The sequence below is a fragment of the Sitodiplosis mosellana genome, unplaced genomic scaffold (assembly GCF_009176505.1).
Source record: "Sitodiplosis mosellana isolate CC-2019 unplaced genomic scaffold, AAFC_SMos_1.0 Smas_scaffold_30, whole genome shotgun sequence".
Taxonomy (NCBI): Eukaryota; Metazoa; Arthropoda; class Insecta; order Diptera; family Cecidomyiidae; genus Sitodiplosis; species Sitodiplosis mosellana.
This window is the reverse complement of record NW_022595272.1, coordinates 3,039,706-3,060,682: the sequence shown is the minus strand read 5'-3', so window position 1 is coordinate 3,060,682 and position 20,977 is coordinate 3,039,706. Positions and strand designations below refer to the sequence as shown.

The window sequence follows — 20,977 nt, the reverse complement described above, 5'->3', positions numbered from 1 at the left end:
GCAGTGACGCTATTAGATAATTGATCATAAAAAGGGAAATTATTCCAATTCGTCTTCTCTACCATAAAGATGAATCGAAAGAATGAGCGTGCGAAGGAGGGGGCCATTGTTGCGTCGCATCGTAAAAGTGATGCAATGCGCTCTAGTTGTCACGTGAATGAAAAATCATAATCCATTACGGTTATGAAAAATGACACCCGACCCGAATGGAAAATGCGTAACAAAAGTGCCATCGGAACATTACCACCAATGAAAGTTGATAACTCATTAAAACTAGAAAGTGCCTTTTGCAATTCCACTATGGAAATCAAAAGTCATGCTTAGCCATTCCGTGGAACGGAATCTAAATGTAATCGAATTGCGTTTGACGCTCTAAAAGTTTTGTTCGAAAGAATCATTTGGCGTTTACTTATGTCATTAGTCTTGTGCAATAGAACGTTCGACAAAATAGCGCCGTTTTCCGTTTCGGAAATGACAAATTCAGTCGATTAAATGTAGCGTTTGTCGTTGAACACCTAATGAAAATCACGTGTTGGCAAAAGCGTCAGTTGAGCGAATTTCGGTTCGACAAAGAAAAGGGGAATAACCATGAATCCGATGGAACCGAAGAGAAAAAAAGATCCGAAAATCATCAAGATTATTATGAATTTCCTGTGCTCGTATAATAACATCGTTCCGCATACAACATACGATACGAATATGTGATATGTTCATCTTCTCGAGACGACTTTTGACGAGTATTAAAGTAAACAAAAGCATAGCCATCGAAAAAAGGAAGCCAAGCGTTCTTATTCACGTGAACAGAAGACATGCACATGATATACTCAGAGTTTTTTTTCTCTGATTTCTCATTCTTGCAGAGTTTATTTTCTTTCATTTCTTCACAGTGCGCTTTGTGTCATCCATATGAAAACCATTCCGTCTGACGAACAACTTTATGACTCTCGACTGATAAATAAAAATACTCTGAATAAACAAAACTAAAATATGCGAATTTATTACAATGTTGACTATGTAACTGGCAAAACGGCTGAAAATAGACGACGCGCGGCGGATCTTTCTCTCTCTCTCTCTCTCATTTTTGGCGCATGTTTGTACTTCAGCGCAGCAGCTCTCATTTGCGTGCGTTTCGCTTGAGAGACGTTCAAATGAAACGAATGATACAAATGCACCGAAAGGACGCACATTTGCTGTTGCCATATGCCATTTTTCGTTCCCCCTTTTTTTGCTTTATTGAAATAACGGCAATGAAATTTATATGAGTATTAAATACGAAGCAAAAGGTGCACTCTTGCACAACATAACGTTCGAAATGGTTCAAAATCAGATCGGCCTCTATCGCAAAAATGTACGAAATCGATCGATGAAGAGACAAAAGGAGAAAAAAATGCATGTCGGCCCAGTCGTTGTTACGGTCAAGCCGAAGTCAAACCGAACACGAATCAAACTCGCAGATAAACGATCTTTTGTCGGCAAACATTCTCAAGATTGTTTTCAAATGTAAAACATTTTTTATGGTATGGTAAAATTGAATTACCGTCATGAATATCAAATTACGACTTCAATTCGGCGCGGAACAATGTAACATACACACAAATCGAAAACAATGGAAACAACAGTATTGACAATGTTCTACCTTTTGTGCATAAATTTGGATGCAAAATTTGTGCCGTCGATTCTTTTTTTGCTTCAGTCAAGTCAGTATTTAGCAGACGTTGCCACACAATCGATGAATGACCATTTTATTTTTTCTCTTTATCTCCAAGTTGCAATAACAAGAGCAGAAGAAATTCATTTTACATTCAATTGTTTCTGAGGAATTTGAATTTTACAAGAAGTGCATAAAGACAACACTGCGATACATTGATTGCTCGTAATAAACACTTTGCATACAAGACCTGTTACACACACACACACACACACACACATCCGACCCAACTACTACTTGATTCAATTCAATGATTCTCTTCCTTTTTCAACGTCTTGTCGAAATCGGAAACTGGGTGCAACGATTCGTGTTGTAAACGATCTGAAAATGGTTAGCGTCTTTCATCAAAATTCAAAACACACCAAATGGTTTTTAATCGATGAGGCTGTGCACGACTTCTAAGTGACGTGAAGATCAGCAACAGAATAATAAACTGTGAGAAAAATGATAAGATACGCGCGTTAATAGCAGAGACAAGGCGAACGAACGAAGAGAAAGGAAGGGAAGAGGCAACGAAGAAAGAAAAAAAAAACACTGAAGTGTGACAGTTCAGCTCTGAACTGTCTCGATCATTTTTGACGAGAGTGATTGGATTTCATTGCTTTTGAAAGAAAAAAAATTTGTTGCATCCATATTTGTATATTGCATTCTTTTTTAGAATCTTATCCGATACAAAAAAAAATCAAAAAGAATTATCCCAGTCATTTAGATATCCTTGGTATTAGACGCACTGTGTGACTTGCATACCATAACAATGAAATCGGTTTAAGGGAGTGAAATCGATGTCTGGATTTGTTTCTATTTGTTTATGTTATAAATCCATCAGACATTTTTGTTACATTTCATAACAGCTATTGATGCACTTCACAGTCGCCTGCAAGTTGCAAGCGGAACAAACAAATAACGAAGTTTTATTCGGGAGTGAGTGTACACAGTGAGTGAACGTCAAAATTTAATTAACTCAACATCCTAATTTCAGAGTAAAAGACGAAAACCGAAAAATTTATGAATGTAAATATGAATATTTGACAGTATATGGCTGGAGGGCACAGTGGTGATTACAGTGTGAACGTGTGCAATTGGTATCGCGGAAGACAAACAACACATTGTTGACGTTAACGGTTCCACTGTTTATATCTCTTGTGTGTTAGACATGTGTTGTGTTTAATGATTTCCAGAAATAACAAGTATACACGACAGCAGCATAGCAGCAGCAACCCTTTGGTTGCATCCGAGAACACTTCAAAAAAACGTGATTGCCGTGCATTGATCGATTTGTCTTCATCGGTGCGCGCATCGTTGTGGCATTGAAGAAGTGCTCCACACTATATAAACACATCAACAGTGATAAATATTCAAATATTCACGTTCGGCTTTTCCTTCGTTCAAACATTTTCGTTGCATCGTGTTTTGAATACGTAATTAGATAAAATTTAAACACGGCAAAGACTTGACCAAAAGTTCATTTGAATGTTTCAATTTATTGCAGCCGAGAGAGAGAGAGAGAGAGAGAGAGACAGTTCGTTCGCTCGTACGGAGTGCATCTTGATTTAAGGCAGAAACAAATCGTTCGAACAACGGTTTTTTCATACTCTTCTGCATAAATCATTCGTTGCTAGAGTCGATTTCCGTAATGAAACTTCATGAGGCGATATATGCAGCACAAATGACAATGTCGTAAACAATTCAATAAAGCGATAAAAATCCATTTAATATCTTCATTCGAGAGCCTCTCATGTGCCACTGCAACAAATTATGAATTTATGGCTCAAGCGATTGTGTATCGCAATTGAAGAAGAGCAAGAAATTGCATCAAACCAATTTTATGAAATAAACGTACGCAATTTGCACGGAACAAGGCAACGCAACAAGGCAGCGTGAGCATTTCATATGTTTGAACATGCATGTGTTGTCGCTTTTAATGATGCATATGTAAGCGTATTGTTGGACTCATTCAATGGGAAATCTATTAAAAAGACATTGTCGCCAATTCTGTCAGTTCGTGTAGTACAAACGCAAATATAAAAAAATTTCTATTTCAATTGAATGGCATGAACGAACGAATCAAAAACGACGATGCCATTCGAGACGAAGAAATTTACCATTTTTATGACATACAATTGAGCATCTCATTTCTGTGCGTTTGCACAGATTTCAACCAGCAATTCCAATAAATTCAAAGAAGAAAGAAATAAAAAGACTTTTTTTTTACCAAAGCGAAAAATCATTCCCATGATTATTTATTTAAGACATTTGGTATTTTGCACACGGTTATCTACATTCAACTGAATCGTTTAGGATTTATGATGGCAAATAGACATGACGCGCGGTGTTAGTGCATGATGTATGGCTTTTGTAATCGAATCTAAAGAATATATATTGTTGTGTTTGCCTGCTTTCTTTCTTTTGAAGATGCACCATTCAATTGCGCACCATAGAATGGCGAATATTCAATTGGCTGTTTCGCCGAGATCATTCTATTTTCAATGGTTTTGAATGCAAGCAACACTTCACCATGTTTACTGAGTAAACCGAAAGCTGCGCCTAGCCACTTCTAGCGCACCGGTGAATGCAATTTGTTAGATGATTTGATTCTACGATCCACACTCTCCGGCACTGAGATTGAGCTAGAGAACAAAACCGGCACAACAATCGAGGCAACATTCGAGTTTATCGGTTTTGTGATTCGCATCGAATGGCTCGAATAACAAATAACTATACACATATCACAATAAGTAATGTGGTCGCGTAATTTGGTATTGAGACAAAATTTAGTGTTTGGCTGCGTGCAAATGGTGAACGACGAAAGCCAGTGAAAGATAATAGTAATCTGTGGTGGAAATGAATGAAGCACCGCATGATATTTGAACAACCCACCGAGAATAGCCTCGATGCATCGCAAAATAAATATTATTGTGAACATAAGCTATGCCGTCTCATACGAAAAAAAATCCTAGAGATATTCTTTTGTGAAAAAAAAACAAGTGCTAGAGTTGCTGTGGTTCGACCGATTTTACATTGTAGTTCTCGACAGCTCGGACATGTAAATTCACCCGAGACTTTGCTCTGCCAAGCGAATGAATGAGATCAAATGATGAAATAGAAACACTCGCCTCTACACGTGATCACTGATTACGTTTAATAACAGCCAATTTAGCGGTCAAATATTTCTCCGCGTATTTTCAACACAACGAAAATCACACCAATCATTCGTGGTATTTTACTACTACTTTGTTTTTTTTTTTCTGTAATTTGTGAAATGCGCCGGCATTCGTTCATGGGCAAGTGCAAGGCGAAGCGAGAACATGCACGCATTTGAAAACAAAAATTAGACCTCGAAATAGATACAGATCTTTGGCATGTGTGTTAAATCGTGGCTTATGCATCAGTTTAAAAAGCAACACATCAAACTGACAATTTCCCGAAATCAACGCGGCAATATTGGATTGTAATGCGGTTATCTGAGTTCACGGATCTTTCCACCGACAAAATAGACGGGAGAAAAAAACGGCACACATCACATCTTCACGATGGATTTATTGCAGGTTAACACGTCTATTTTTGTATTGGTCGAAATTAATTGAATTAGATGTCTTGGTGCAGCTGAAATGTTTAGAAAACGCAAAGCGCCTGATGCTATCCAATCAACGACTTGCTGACATTTTGAGCTCAGATCGAATTAAATAAACATGAATCACATCGAAAAGAAAAAAAACACACTTTTCCATGGAAATTCCACTGAAGAACAAAAAAAAAAACGAACAAAAACTAAGGACAAACCTTTACACGCAGTAAACAATTTCGAATTCCCTTTTCCCATGTGCATACGAATTGAATATCGCCATATAAGCCAAAGGGGAATAAATTCTTCGATCCAAATAAAACCGCAGAAAAAGCCAACACCGAAGCAACGACGTCAAAAATTAAAAACCAATTTATATGCCAATAACGCAAACAATTCGTCAACTAACCGGAAGCCTTCGAATAAATATGGGCACAAATCATCACGTCTTTATCGGGCCAATACATCGCAAAAATTCATATGTTCCGTACTTATTCATGTGTGACACTCGATCAAATGAAGTTCAACGTCAAGTTTTTTTTTCTGTTTCGTTCGGTTTGGTTTTGTTTTCGACAATTTGCACGCTGCACAATACATTCCCATTTAATTTGTCAAAAAAGAATGCACAAATAAATTTATTGGTTGCGTTTTTTTCAATCGTGCAACGAAGAACAGCTATTCGTTGCGATTCAAGCGAATGATTGTATCAACAATTTTTTGTGTTGCCGTTTGGTTTTTTGAGCAGACACAAAATATTGGTTACGAACCAAACGAGAAAAAAAAAGGATGAGAAAAAAATGCACGAGAGAAACATAGGTAACAAGAGGGAGCACACATGTTCCTTCCGTTCATCTGGCGAATGTAAGTCGTGTCGTACATCGAAAATGTTGCTGTGTTCATTTTTGGAACTTCTAAGACTACGCGCACAAAACGATGTGATCTTGTAATGTGTATTTGAAGAGAAGAGAAAAAAAAAACGTGTACATAAGGCACATAGGACATACACGAAACAAAGAGCGATGATCGGGAGCAAGAGCGAATGGTACGTGCCACGAATATGTGACTACATGTACAACCACGCATACACACACACACACACACACACACATTACATTCAAAATGACACACAATTTTAATGCGCGTTGAATTAGTTTCAATGTGGCTTGAAACGGCACAGGCGCAGGCTCATTCACTGTGTATTGGTTTGTCTGCGATTTAAAAATAGACGGTAATATTCATTAGTGTTTGGTTGCCTTTTGCTCGGATTCTTGATGTAGAATCAGCACGCATCTCGTCGCCGTGTTAATGATTTTGTAAATTTTGAAATTATTTTCGAATTTTGCTCGGTCGCTCGAGCAGCTTCGACACTCGATACATACAGCTTTGCACATATTCACTCACACACACACACACACACACACATGTGATCGCTGGGCTTATTAGTTTTCCTCATTTTGACATCTTGGCGTTGCTAAACAGTTTTCTCAACGACGGCAGCACAGCATCATTCATTAGACTTTCAAATAACGTACGGCACCATTCAAATCGGACCGTTTGTGTTTACAGCACACAATTTACGGCTTCGATTTTTCTCTCTCTCGTTTTTTTTTTGCTACTTTTCATCTTCATTAGTTAAAAATAGTCGAGAAGAAAAGAGCATGGGAATGGAAATGGGAGAATGAGGAGAGTAGAAGAAGAAAAAAATAAAACTAGTGGCAATGGCGTCAATTAATACATTCCCGTTGATGCATAAACAGCAAAATGTCGAGTCCGCATGCAAATCACTACAGTTAAAAAAAAAGAAGAAGAACGAATTTCACTTACTTGTTCGACATGGTGAGTATTCGGTGTATTCCTTGAAATCTTTCTTGACCATATAACACGTACCGACCGGCTCAACGCGCACTACTTTCCTCGGCTGCATCGTATGGAACACATATCGCGGTGCACATGCCTGCAAAAGACAACAACACATTCCAAAATTAGATAAAAACACTTACAACCTTTTTTAAATTAACATTTTCTTCTTCTACTAACTTATACATTCACTTCGGTTGTACACACTTCATTTTGCTACAATGTTGTACTTGTGCTGCTGCTGTTGCCGATTTTCAAACAAAACATCAAATAAATATTTCCCAAATCGACGTTGAATTTTTCTCGTTTCGGCCCAATTTGTTATGTAAAAAAGTTGCATAAAACTAGCAAACCGTCTGAATAGTTCGACACTCATAAATAAGCTTCACACTTTATGTCGCTCATTTGTTTTTGGTTGAACGATAATTTAACGTATTTAGACTTTTCTTTGCCATTTGGTTGGAATGCATATTTCTTTTTGGTTCGAAAATAACAGACCAACTTGCGTTGGGTCCTTCTTATGAAAATGTACGAACGTGATCCGTAGCAAGTTGCTACGAACGATTTGAATAGCACAAAACGGTTTGGTTGTCTCGTGCATTGATTTATGGTCGTTTGCACCTGAAATACGGACAACGGCTCAATGAATAGACGCGACACATGTCAACGAATCGCATCATTTCGCACAAACACAAACCACCCAAGCGATGAGAAAGAGTGAGTACGGTATCGAACCGGGTCCGACGCATTTCTCAGGCGCATTATCTGAAATTCAATAGTGTCATTGTGGCATTCAATTTCAGTGGTAATGTTTCATTTAGCATTATTTAACATTTGCATTATTAAGCCGCCTTCTTCGGTCGTTCATAAATCCTTACCTTTTTTTTTCGTTTAAATGTTTCTTATGGTTAACCATCGATAATTTTGTGCACAAACAAAACCAAACGACCACATCAATTTACGCAAATTCCTTACGAAACTGGCGTAAATTCGCCCGTGACTAAATGCATTTTTGTCGCATCTTCACTGAAATGGCTTCTTGTCATGGGAAATGCCATTGGTGCAATTTCCTTTTCTGGACAGAATATATATCGATGTATAGGCACGGTCGATCGATATGTCAAGAGATCCAAACAGTGGACAGCAGGTCATAATAAAGCGTATTGAATGGCGACAGCCCAATGGGGCCAGTTCTGATCATGAACAAAATGTAGACGAACGATGTTCTCCACTGTCTTGAATCAATCTTGAGCCATCGCATTTGAATAGTGTTCGCATCTTTCTTATGCATAGTTTAAAAGTCAAAGGTAAGACGATGGATCGTCGTTGGTGATTTTGTCTTGGCTGTGCAGATAGCAAAAAAGAAACGTCGGCAACATAAAAAGTGAGCTACCAGTATTCTAGTTGAAGTTGTTTTCTCGATGGAAAATGACTTCGGAATTGATGTGCATTAGCCGGAAGATTTATTGTTTTGCTTTCGAGCGTTGTATATCGTCGCATGCAAAGTAACCGAAACTCAGTCCCTAAAATATGTAATGCGGTAGCTCCTATATATTAGCTAGCTCCGAGTCGCTCCTATCATTCTTTACAAAATGTCTAATATTCTAAAAAGCAATTCTATTTTTTTTTTTGCTCTCGATCGTCTCTCTCTCGTCTCTCTCTCTCTCTCGATGAGTCCAAAGGAACGAAGTGATCTTCAATTAACTCGGGATTCGAAAGCATTTTTTAATGGAATGGCAATTTGTTGAGATGCAAACGTTTTTCCTGTATGTATCTTGATAGCGTTGATATCGGCTGTGATCTTTTTCGCTTCTGTGTGCACTGTGTTCGGTAAAGGAGCAGTCGGTGTTTGGTGTGTTTGCGTTGTTCGTGCGCGGCAAAAAAAAATTTCCGCAGCAAAATGGCAAATCCCATCTTTCTCTCGTTCTTGCATGATGGCAATTTGCTTTCGGTTGTTTCTTCCATTTTTGTCATATCTCGCTCATGTTGTCCGCAAACGAAACAAATTGCCCGTACAACTAAACGATTCAATATAACAAGTCAAAGTGAAATAACTTATCGCCGCTATTAGTTTGGGTAGTCAATTGAATGTTTCGTTTTGGTTTGTTTTTTGCCCTCGTGTCTGTTCTGTTTGTTTTTTTTTTTTGTAGCTGTTGTTCGTTTGAAGGCACATTCCCAGTCGCAGTAGTTGATCAAGTTGAACAGGCAAATGCAACAAGCACCAGAAGCACGATTATTCTGTCACAGAATGTGGTCGCGTATGATTTGTTCGCTTGCAATGTTATACATTGGCTCGTGATAAATGCAATATCCCTCTAAGTGCAGTTGATTAAAACGAATATTTTGCCGTGGAAAAGAAGAAAAAAAAACGAGCTTACTCGGCAAATGTACGTACATCAACCTGTTCGAACCATTAGAATTTCATTCATTTTATGCAAAACTTGTGATAGCGACAATTATTCAGCTCGGCTTGCTCTTGCCGAATGAAAAAGTCAACAGAGATAAATAGTTGGTAGCGGTGAAATAAATATGCCCATCAAATTATCCAAAGTGATTTTCACTAACCAATAAATATCGGTTATTTTGCAACAACCACGAAGAAAGAAAAAACACAATAAAACCATTGAATTTTTCTGTTGGTTTCAAAACGAATGAAGAACAAAAAAAATCCACATAAATTCGATATTTATGCGTGCAATTGCACCCATAATGTGTTTTGACCATATTCGGATATTTGAATTCGCTGAGAGAACAATCAAATGAATGTGTAATGTTCTTCTTTTTTTCGTCTTTTCTGTGATCATAAGCGCATTTTGTGTGGCTTTGTCTTTCCGTATGTCGTAACTTCGATGGAGACTTGCGCTTTTTTCCCTTCTTGAAATGGTCACAGCATCGAAAAATGGTATGCTGTGCATTTTTGGCATGCGTATGGTATTTATTTCGGTTTGGCCTGTCTTGTGCGCGCTCCGGCCAAACACAATTGAATCGCAACAAGTAGTAAAACATTTTTATGCTAATCATTTCATTCCGAATAAGTGAGTTTTTGCCATAAAAATAGCTTTTATTGTTTGTCATCGGATTCCGCATTTTGGCTCAACACGACGAGAGACGGAGATGCTTGGCACAAGATTAAATGAAACGGACATATAGACACTGTGAGATAGATGCTCTTGGTAAAACCGAGCGAATAAGATCGAGTACAATAAAATCGATCGTACATTTGTATGTAAATGAATGGTTAAGTGGCCATTGAAATTATTCATCAACATTCATGAAATAGAGAGATAATGCACACGCAAAAACGCGATGAAAATGCCATTGGAAAACAGTAAACGATCTGTAATGTCTAGTGGTCATTCGGATTGTGTTTGTGTATATCCTTTGTGGCATCAAATCGATTTGGAAGATCGAAGACCATTGCGCACGGTGATCACGCCCCGTTCCATCGTATCGATATCAATAATATTTCTACATTTAAAGCAGATTGAGTAGCTTGCCGGATGTATGATGTACCCGACCCACGTTCGTGTCTCTTGGCAACGACGATTTTTTATTTGCTGTTGATTCTTCTGTGTGCATCGCCGGCAAAATCACATCGATAAATTTTATTTTCTGTATCTGCAAATTTATGCAGAAACCGATAAAAAACACATTGCCAACATTTTAAATGACTCTCTTGTATTTTTCGTGTGATGCATGAGAACTGAAACTGACATCAATACCATGTCGCATCGATTGTAATACACGGGTTAGCCTTCACTGGCATTGATTGATAGCCAATGCGATTTTAAATGCAGTTTTTGTCTTATCATGTGTAATTCGATAATGCACCGCGCATTCTTCTGACGCAAAAAACGCTCTTTTGCGATGAGAAAAAGTATTCCATTGTGTTTTTTTCAATCGATCGCAGAGGAAGCCAAGTCTTTCGCAATGCAAACATTGATTTTGCCCAATCTGTGCATTGATTTCGACTCTTTTCAAGAAAATTCCTCACACAGCATAATTGCACATTGAAGTGAACTTTGAATTGACGAGTGTGCGATTTAATAAATATTTGCGCCACTTAGATTTTATTTGGAATTAGACACAAGTTTGTTGTCTCGATCTCGATGTGGGCATTGGAAATGTGGAACCTGAATCGCATTCCCTTTTACGCAAAAGCACACACATAACATTTTCGAGTTCGTTTGCCACTTCGATTACAAAATGCAATCGCGGTTGTGTCGATGATTTTTCAACACCTTGCCGCCAGAGTCGATCGAAGTGAGCACAATACTGAACGTGCGATTGCATAGACGAAACAAAGACATATATCGATGGGTTTTCTAGGCCATCTAATAATTCCATTGCGTGCATTTCCCTCTTAGATCGACGAACCAGTGGAGAATATTTCCACTTTATTGATGAACTCCGCAACTTGATATCGATAGTTTTCGCATTGGTTGCCGCGTCGCGTGCACATTTTCAACGTTTTGTGATATCGCACACGGCAAAAATAAACAGTAACTAGATACTGCTAACAGCTACAAGAGAATAATTGTTAAGAAAGAACAAGTTCGGGCCAAAAATGGTTGAACAATGTTCACGCATATGGATGAACAGGAAAACGGCTCATCGATTGCGGGCACACACACACACACACATTAATGTCATAATTTTTCTTCTTTTTTCTCTTCGTTATGGATTCTATCAATCAGAGCGAAACGGATTTTCATGGACGACACCGCCTATCATCGATATGTTGACGGGGCATCAAATTTCATTTTTGTCCTTCAAAATGCACTCCCGATTAATGCTCAATCGATATCTCGTGCGGGTGCTCATCGAACGATTGTGACCGCGAGGAAGTGTCTATCTATTTGGGTCAAATGTGCCATTTGTTTGTGTGTAAAATGGCCGAAACTAGTTCTGTAGAGCAATTGATATTGCCTACTCTATTCTTCGAAATAAATGGCTTGGAAATTTATTAAATGATTTTACTACACTACTAAAAATTCAAAGCATGGATTTGGATGTGTTACGATTTGAACACCTTCGAGCGGTCTGCGCTTCGTGTGCAAATTAAAAACCTTACGCTAATGGAAAACCAATAAACGATAAACGGTGCAAAAGCGATACGTTGCAAACGCAAAGCCATATCATTTTAATGCTCTTAGACTAGCAATTTTCGCATGACGTCGAGGTCAAACAACCATCCGACAAAGGGGGAGAAAGCAGCAGCAGCAGCAGTCACATCAAACCTAATCGTTTCGGATGGCCAAGCCCGATTTTTATACATTTCTTTATCGTCGCTATTTTTCATGCATTCCGTTAAGTTGGTCCGTTGTAATTCGTTCAGGCCGTGGCCATTCAATAAGTTGAACTCATCGTTAAGTGTTTATATCATGCGATCAACATGTGAGTCGCTCTTTTTTGTTGTTGTTGTTGCTGTTGTTGCTATTTTTAACGCCGTTTCGCCAGAATTGCGATGGAACGATTTTAAGCGGTCATTAACAATTTTTATCATCATTGTGTTAATTACAGTTCAGTTTCTGCGAATTCAAATCACTGTGCACAGTTTTTTTTTCTTCGTTTGGTATTTCTTTTGCACGGAATGTGAGGCCAAAGAATGATTCCAAGACGAAATTGCGTGATGTTTGACATTAAAGAAATGCATCGCTGCCGCGCGACAACGGAGACAACCGAAGACGAATACAGAAAAATGCTACAGTTTAAAATGCTGATGCCCAACAATGGCAACCAAATTAAATTCGATTGAATAATTGTGATCGGTCGTCTTTCGTTCGACGGCAATTATGTGCGGCACATAACATCAATAAAAATTCCACAGCAAACCAAATATGGCAGGCTATTTTCGGCGGTACATCACCAAAAACCACCAACCAAAACAGACCAACCGAATTTGACGAATGAGTGCACAAAATGATTTGGATGACATTTGTGCTGTGCAAACACAACATATCAAATATCAGATAATTGATGTGTGAATAAACCGAATGAGACACTGTTGTACTGAATTTCCTTCAACTCAAGTGCTTCGCTTGGTATGACCTTGCAAATTGCAATCATTGTTTTTATGATAAAATTCATTCCATTTTAATAGGTAATTTTGGTTGAAATTGATATTTATTACTCACCACCACAGGGCCATTTTCGCCGGCACTTGTCACTGTAGCTCCAAACCATTGATCCGATTTTGTATCGATTTGCTCATTTCGATCGTTGATCTGATTACCTAAATTAACAGAAGGATTCAATTAGTGTGAAGTTTTGAATGAGTGAGTGAAAAAGTTGAAAAAAAAAACGCCTGAAAATTACAAAAAAAAATTTCTATTTCAATGAAATGTGTTAAACTTGAAATTGGTGAAAATCTGAAGTTAAAGTAAAAAAAACTGCAGTTTTGAAACTGATGATAAAACAAAAGTAAGTATGTTTTTACATTGAAATGAGCGAACGCTCAAAAATGACGAAATCAAAAGAAAAATGGAAAAAGAAGGCTTCCCCCATGAAATGCATGTCATGAATCGATGATGGCTTTTAAATTAAAAGAAATTTGTTCAAAATGAAGAGCACAAAATTGTGAGTGTCTGAAGAGGTGTATGATGAATGTGCTTCATATGTTTATTTACTGTCCCGTCAATGGTATGTGCGATTCGAATGATACTTTCCAAAATTTCGAGTCTTTTGGAAGCAGAAAAAAAAAAGATTAGAGGTTCTATTGTTTAAAATGGAATGGATTGCGATGCTATTTTCTGATGTAAGAATAATGAGAGCGAAACTCACAAAGGCTAATCAATGAATGAAAATATGCGTGAATTCTATTGCGATTGAGAAATGAAATGCGGATGTTGTGGACGAGATGAATGTAATGTTTTCCATTTGAGTGTCGATTGTTGCTACAAATGATGCAATGGCACAAATTCTAAGCAGCACACCTAAAGAATACACGTTCACAAAACAACAACATAAAGCACATTTGAATACACCCACCTTTCAATCGCATGATACATTTGTTAGTACCTAAAATTCAAGAAAAAGAGACCCAAGATTTGTTTGCTTTGTCATACAATTTTGCTACGTTTTAAATGTTGGAATTTATGATGGTTTTGATTTTTCGGCTCATAACTTGTTCCATTTGAAAGTTGTTGAGTGAAATATGTAAATGGCTGATGCGCGAGCGCGCCTTTCCATTACGACACGGATGCAAGGCGGTTTACGAACACATACCGTCGAATGTGGTTTAATGGTTATCGTTTCGGATTCTCTGGACACGAATTAGATTAGAGTTTTCAAAGTGCGGACAAATTCAAAAGAAAAATCTGTCGTCAAAATGAAATCTGTTGATTTTGCATTGGCAAAAAGAAAACCATTTTTTTCTCGATTAAGTGTAGTGAACCGTTAAGAAAGCATGAATCCGTGGCTAATCGCAAATAAACGTCGCAATAAATACCGTACTTTATAGGATTCCGTTCACTTGAAGTGTTTCGCAAAATGTGTAGACTCAGTGTCTAAGTGCATTCGAGTTTCCTTGTCGCCTTCGCGTCCAATCAAAACGATGTGTTTGTGTGTGTGTGTGTGTGTGTTTCGTTTCACTCGATTCAGGCCAGTGAGTGAAAGATCAAAATGTGGCGATAATTAAAAAAGATTATCGCAATGCGACCGTAAAATTTTACGAGTGCACTAAATTTAAACACGGTTGCCACCAGCTTGATTGCAGTCAAAAGGAAGTGTGTTTGTGTGAGAAGCAGCGAGAAAAAAAAGCATTTGTGATTCACATCGAGATTAGTCCCATTAAACTTTGGAATCATTGAAATCGTTTTGATTTCATAACAGAATTTTCTTTACGAAAATAAAAATAAAATCCATTAATTAAAGCACTTGAAAGTGCAATTATTGGCCAGAAGCATTTGATTTGCTTGTGGAAAAACATGTTGACGTCCACTTCATTAGGTATTATAATATTGCCGTTGAACAGTCAACAGTGATGTCATTTTTAATGATTGCTGAGAGTCTTGAAATCAATTTCGCATGTAAAAAAATAATCAACAAATTGACATTCACTATGTTGGCACAGCTGCCTGTCTTCGAATTCGTTAGCTTCTAGACGCCGAAAAGAAACGAATCGTGAAACAGTAGTCAATATCGTGACTGAAACATCACATTACGAGTCAAAACCAACGAATTTGAATTGAACAAGAAAAAAAAGACGAATGTGAAAAAGAGCTCGCGACTGATTTCATGATTGGTGTCGGTTATTGACATAAAATATCATTGGGAACCATCAAGCCTGGCGATTCCAATGAATTACAATATAAAAGAATGAATGGCAAACATAACAATTAAACGATCACGTGCCCATTCCATTCAGATCCATTCGACTGATTTTGATAGGCAAACGAGGAATTTGATTGAGTCGTTGCTAAACATCCGCACACAATCAAAGTGTGGCAATATAAATAGTGATCACAAAACTGTGATTCTTCTGTTCGATTATGGTTATTTAAACGGATTGTTCATTAATGAAGTCGCACAATTGGACTCTATTACACTCAATGGAAGTGCGTTAGATTGGGAGCGCACGAGCCAAACGGTTCAAATCATTCAAGTGTTTGAATGTTTAATTGGTGATCGAACAAACACAAAAAAAAAATGAACGAAAGTGCTTGTTTACTTCAAATGTTTGCTCACATTTTAAGTGATAATTGGTTGTTACTTCTTTCTTTGTGTCGTTCTGATTTTTATTTTATCAATAAATGTTCTAGTGGTTCAATGTTGTACTCGAATCAATCGAGACGAGAAAAAAAAACACAATTGCTGTTGAAACGCAAGTACATTATTATCATAATTGCCTGCCATTGGAATATATTTCTGTTCTCTGTGCCGTTTATTGTTTTGGACATTCGATCATTTCGATGTTATTGAATTGAAAATGTTGATTACAAAGCGCCGGCTCCTTTTTCGGTCTATTCGCACATTTGAATATTATTCTTCGTTGTTGCTGTTGTTGTTGTTGTCGTCGTCGTCGTCATCGTCGTCATCGTTTTTTTCCTTTTGTCCAAATGAATAATATCGTGAATGGAATTTTTAATAAGGGGATAAACGCCATTGCAATGCTAATAGATGGTTTGCGTTGCACACGAAACACACCGAACTCTGATTTGTCTGTGTTCTTTGTCGATTGTTGTTGAATGGAATCGGCAGAATGAATCGGCGCACTCATAACATCAACAGAGGGGAAAAAAAAATCCGAAACGAAAATTGATAACCGGATGATGCAGTGAATGAGCGCACGTAGTCGCGTCAGTCGTAAGGAAAGGATTATCGAAATTGAAAATATGTTATTTGTGCGTTTTGTGTCGGATAGTATTACGTGTGCGCCCATTCATTTCGTCGTCTTTTCGTTTTGCCGTGTCGATTCCACTGCACATCACTTGTTGGCCGCTTGATCGAGGAAACGCCGATGAATGTGTTGTACCATTTTTTCTCTTCGCTGCTACACAGTGTCGGCATTCATTGTGTAGGTGATCTGAATTAAACTTTTAACTAAGTTTAAATGTGCCTAAATGCTCGTGTGTGCATTCTTTCAAAATCAGTTGCGGCTGACACAAACTATTCACTGAAAAAACAGCTAACGCCCCAGCAGGTCTTTCGCTTCGAAATTTTACCGGCCGTTCGTTTCGATCATAAATTCACAGTTTTTATTCACCTGGCTTTCAGATTTATTGAAATAAACACACCAGACTTTTACAACCAAAAATGACGCGGTTTCAATTTATGAGCTAAAAAAAAATAGTTGAGATTTGTCAACACAGAGCGAGAGCGGAGAAAAAAGATCATAAACAAAAGCCCAGCAAGAATTTGAATGAAAACAGGTTCGCCTATTCACCGCATCAGTTTTTTTGTTTTGTTAATATGAAACAGTCACCCACGATCCATTGAATCACGCCGCCAGTAAAACATACACCTCATTTGACGAACAAATCTCTCTCTTGTGGGCCAACCCGAGCAAACTATTAATTGGCGCAAGTGATGATGATGCATGCAGTGGAAAAAAAAGAAAATTTCTGCCGAGCCAAAGAAAATGTCGACACGATGAAATCGCGGATTTAATGAATTCAATACATGATCAATTTCATGTCCGTGGTTTATGTTTATGGCTTGAGTCGCATAAAATATGTACTAACTGCATACTCGTTAAAGAATCACAATAAAAACACAATCATTGCGAACTCGTAAACAGTAACCGAATGGCAGTTTATTAGAACAGCGTTAAGATCAATTGGTGTTGTGGTGCAGCGTGTGTGTGTGTACGAGTATAATGCATGTGTTGTGGTGGCAAAACTAGCAACTAGCCAAAATGAATAGGTAAACAAAACCAGTTACAACTTTATGGTATCTTGTGCGCTCAATCTGCTGTGAGTTCCGTGTGTGTACGTCGCATGGGATTGAAGTCGTTTGTTCCGTTTATTTCCATTTTTACACCAGAGAAACGGTCGTTTGGCTCCTTTTTGATATCAGTTTTATCACCAAATTAGAAATAGGCGAAACCAGTCCGTTTCACTTGTATGCTCAAGGTGAACTATTATGCGATGCCAATAGCATTCGCACACCTTTGTTCCGTTTGGCGTATCTGCTGTAGCTGCTGCTGCTGCTGCTAGACTGCGATATGTTTCGAAATGAAATATTATCACAGCCGCACATTCATTTATTTCTTACATATGCTTACATAAATCGCTGAATACGATTATCGACGGCGATTGGATTAAAGAATGAATCTTCCCGTGTTCAAAGTGTTCAAAAACTGGATATTTATATGCTGCACACGATTCGGTTAGATTAAAGATTATAGATTCCATTGGCTAACTGGTCGTTCACTCATCCAAATTGACGCTGCTTTTTTATGCGATTCGCGCAATTAAAAACTTATTCAACGTTAATTTTTATGGCATTACCATTATTGAAATTTTTTTTCGTCGGAAATTATCAACTGGTGATAGCCAAGTGTTGGAAAAAAAAAGTAATAAATTTTTAAGCAAGTGAAGATGAACAGTCGAAGCGTCTCATGTAGGATGTCGGGAAGTGAAATTGTGTATGGAAATGAGTCAAAAGTTCTTATCATCATTACGACGAGATTAGCTCGTCATCTTGACTTTCAAGTTGCTTTTGGTTTGAAAATATTCGAATAAATTCGAAAATGTGCGCTAAGCCGTTAATCATGGACGAAGTAGTGGTACGAATAGATGCCTATTTTATGTGAATGAATGGAGCCTCTTTTTATTCCAATGACATTATCGCCATCAAGTGTGTGCAATCAGACTTCATCGTCTGTTTTCTTGGATTACGAATAAATTAGCGCTTGAAGCGAAGTCGACGAGTGCAACTATTGCATGCGATCGCTTAATCATGGTCACACAGTCGTAATAAAAAAAAATAACATTTTATTATCTGTCATAAACAACGTTTGGATATTGGCTTCAACCAATAAAACATGGTATTACATATCATCATTCGATAACCTTTGACACAAACCAATATCCGGCATGTACTTCAATTGTGCGTGCTTTCATCGAATTGAATTTCTATTGCCACTCGAATAAATCTCTTTACTGCTTTCATCTTGTTGAGTTGTTTTTTTCTGCCTTTCTTTCTTTCTCTCCCTCTCTCTCTCTCTCTCTCTCTCTCTCTCTCTCTCCCTCTCTCTCTCCCTCTCTCTCTCTCTCTCTTTCGTCAGAATAAAACAAACAAAAACGTTTTGATTTATTTCCACTAATTGCACGCCTTTTATTGCATCAATAACGCGGTACCATACATGCTCACAGGAAGGGCCATTGTTCGCCGTTCAATATAAACATTCAAACACATTTTTTTTGTTTGTGTGTCAAATCGAAAAGTATACGGAACAATTGCACATTTTTCCATGAATCTCATCATGCAAATCGATGAAACGTGCGTCCATTTAAAAACCAATTCGGGAATAATGTGATAGGCAAACATGACACCTAACATATTCGCGGTGAATATCAATTTTTAGCGAATATTTAACAAACGTTTTTTTTTTTTCTCTCTCAATGAAATCAGTTAAATCTAGCAAAAAGTCAATAGCTTTTGATGAATACTTTGGTTAGTTACTAGCGGTTAATGGAATTTTTAGCAGTTTCAATGATGCAAATCATTCCTTTCTGCCAAATTGGCTGATTGGTTAGAATAAGATGAAGAAACAACGTATTGAATCCCCGTCCTATGAATAATTGTTGCAAATTTTTTTTCAGTTTCGAATGAATCTGGATCATTCACTGAACTTACCTGCCGTATCGAATGGTATAAGATGGCATCGATTGTCATATAAAATATCACAGCGATAGACAGCACCACCTCGAAACACTCGTGGCTGAATTCTCGATGTATCAGCTCTTGGCGCACCAATGATTACCCTGTAAATCGAACAACAACAATTAGTCGATCAGTTTTTAAAGCATAAAAGACAACAACAAAATAAATCGTAACAGGATTCTTGAGGTATAATACGAAATAAAAAAATTATTTAGTAAGTCTCTGTGAATCGGTCAAATCAATTATGTTGTGATATTCTTGGTGGAACGATAGAAATCGTGTGTATGGTAGGATTATGTGTGTGTCGAAGATAAACTGATTTCACATGTGATGATTTCCACGGCGAAAGCAAATTGCAGTTAATTTTAAGGTGTGTTGATATCGACAGTTAATCAAAATGACTGAAAATTGTTCAATTATTCTCGGCCAATTATTAGATTCAATATTGTATTGCTTTTTTTTTATTAAACTTCTTTCTTCTTTGTTTATCTTAAGTACGCACATAATATTCAATAATAACTACCTATATTAACAGTGAATCATTTATTTCGTTAAACCTTTTGGTAAATATTTCTTTTTAAGTTGTTATCCAATTAAACTTCCTGCCAATTTTCTTACAAAAAGTTCATTCACGTATGAAAAAAAAACCGCATGTAAACAGAATAAACAGTCGTAATATTAAAGCAAATATTTTCACTTTTCAGCGCTTCATTTTGGCCTACTTTAGGGAATAACATAACATTGCGCCATCATGCTGTGTTCCGAGTTTTGTTTGCGAATTATAAAAAAAAAATAACGTAAATTACTCATATTAAAACGATGCAAATGTCGGGAGTGTGTACTGTGTATACAAAACGAAAATGAACAGTCGGCTATAATTGAGACCAATAAACATATACTTTTCGAGGAAGAGTAGAAAAAATATGCATTACGCATCACCGTTAAGTGTCTATTTTTGTAATATATGTATATACAAACGGTTCGATAGTGTCTTCACAACTACCGTTCAGGTAAACTCGACAAACAAAGTGTTTTTTTTTCAAGAAGCACCTTTTCGACTAACAATGTTGCAACTGGCATAGAAAAAATCGACAAATTTATAACAATAGATCTCAAGCATGCCACCGTTACAAAAGGGAATAAAGAATACAGTCTTTGGTTTCAGTAGAAAACAGGCTGTTTCAAATAGCTCCTGATTTTTGACCGCGCAACAAATCTTTTCATTTTTTTGTTGTTCTTGCTTCTCAAAAGAAGCAGAAAAGCCAAAATCATTTGTCAAGTAAAATGTATTTATCCGAGTCAATTCTTCTGGTCGCTCGTGCCATGACATTATGCACTTAACCCTTTTTCTCATCAAGACTTTTTTTATAACTCCACGAAATTGACTTGCTGGTGTCTATCAGCACAGTAGTTTATCGGTTAATCTTTTCATCGAAAAATTTTCCACTAAAAAAATGGAAGAAAGTTGTGATTAATCTTGAAATGGTGTCAAATCTGTGTCGTTTTCATCGAAACTGTGT

At 37.4% G+C, this 20,977-nt stretch overlaps 1 protein-coding gene across 2 annotated transcripts in view; it reads right to left on the bottom strand.

The window, feature by feature from the left end:
- The window catches only part of LOC129569413 (integrin alpha-PS2), a 47,097-nt gene that overhangs the window by 17,484 nt on the left and 8,636 nt on the right, over window positions 1-20,977 (bottom strand). For both annotated transcript variants that reach the window (XM_055448224.1, XM_055448225.1), the window contains exons 3-5: window positions 19,431-19,558; window positions 13,265-13,362; window positions 7,095-7,224 (exon numbers count right to left, since the gene is read on the bottom strand). In XM_055448224.1, the coding sequence (XP_055304199.1) occupies window positions 7,095-7,224; window positions 13,265-13,362; window positions 19,431-19,558 (356 nt within the window). The remainder of the gene's footprint in view (window positions 1-7,094; window positions 7,225-13,264; window positions 13,363-19,430; window positions 19,559-20,977) is intronic.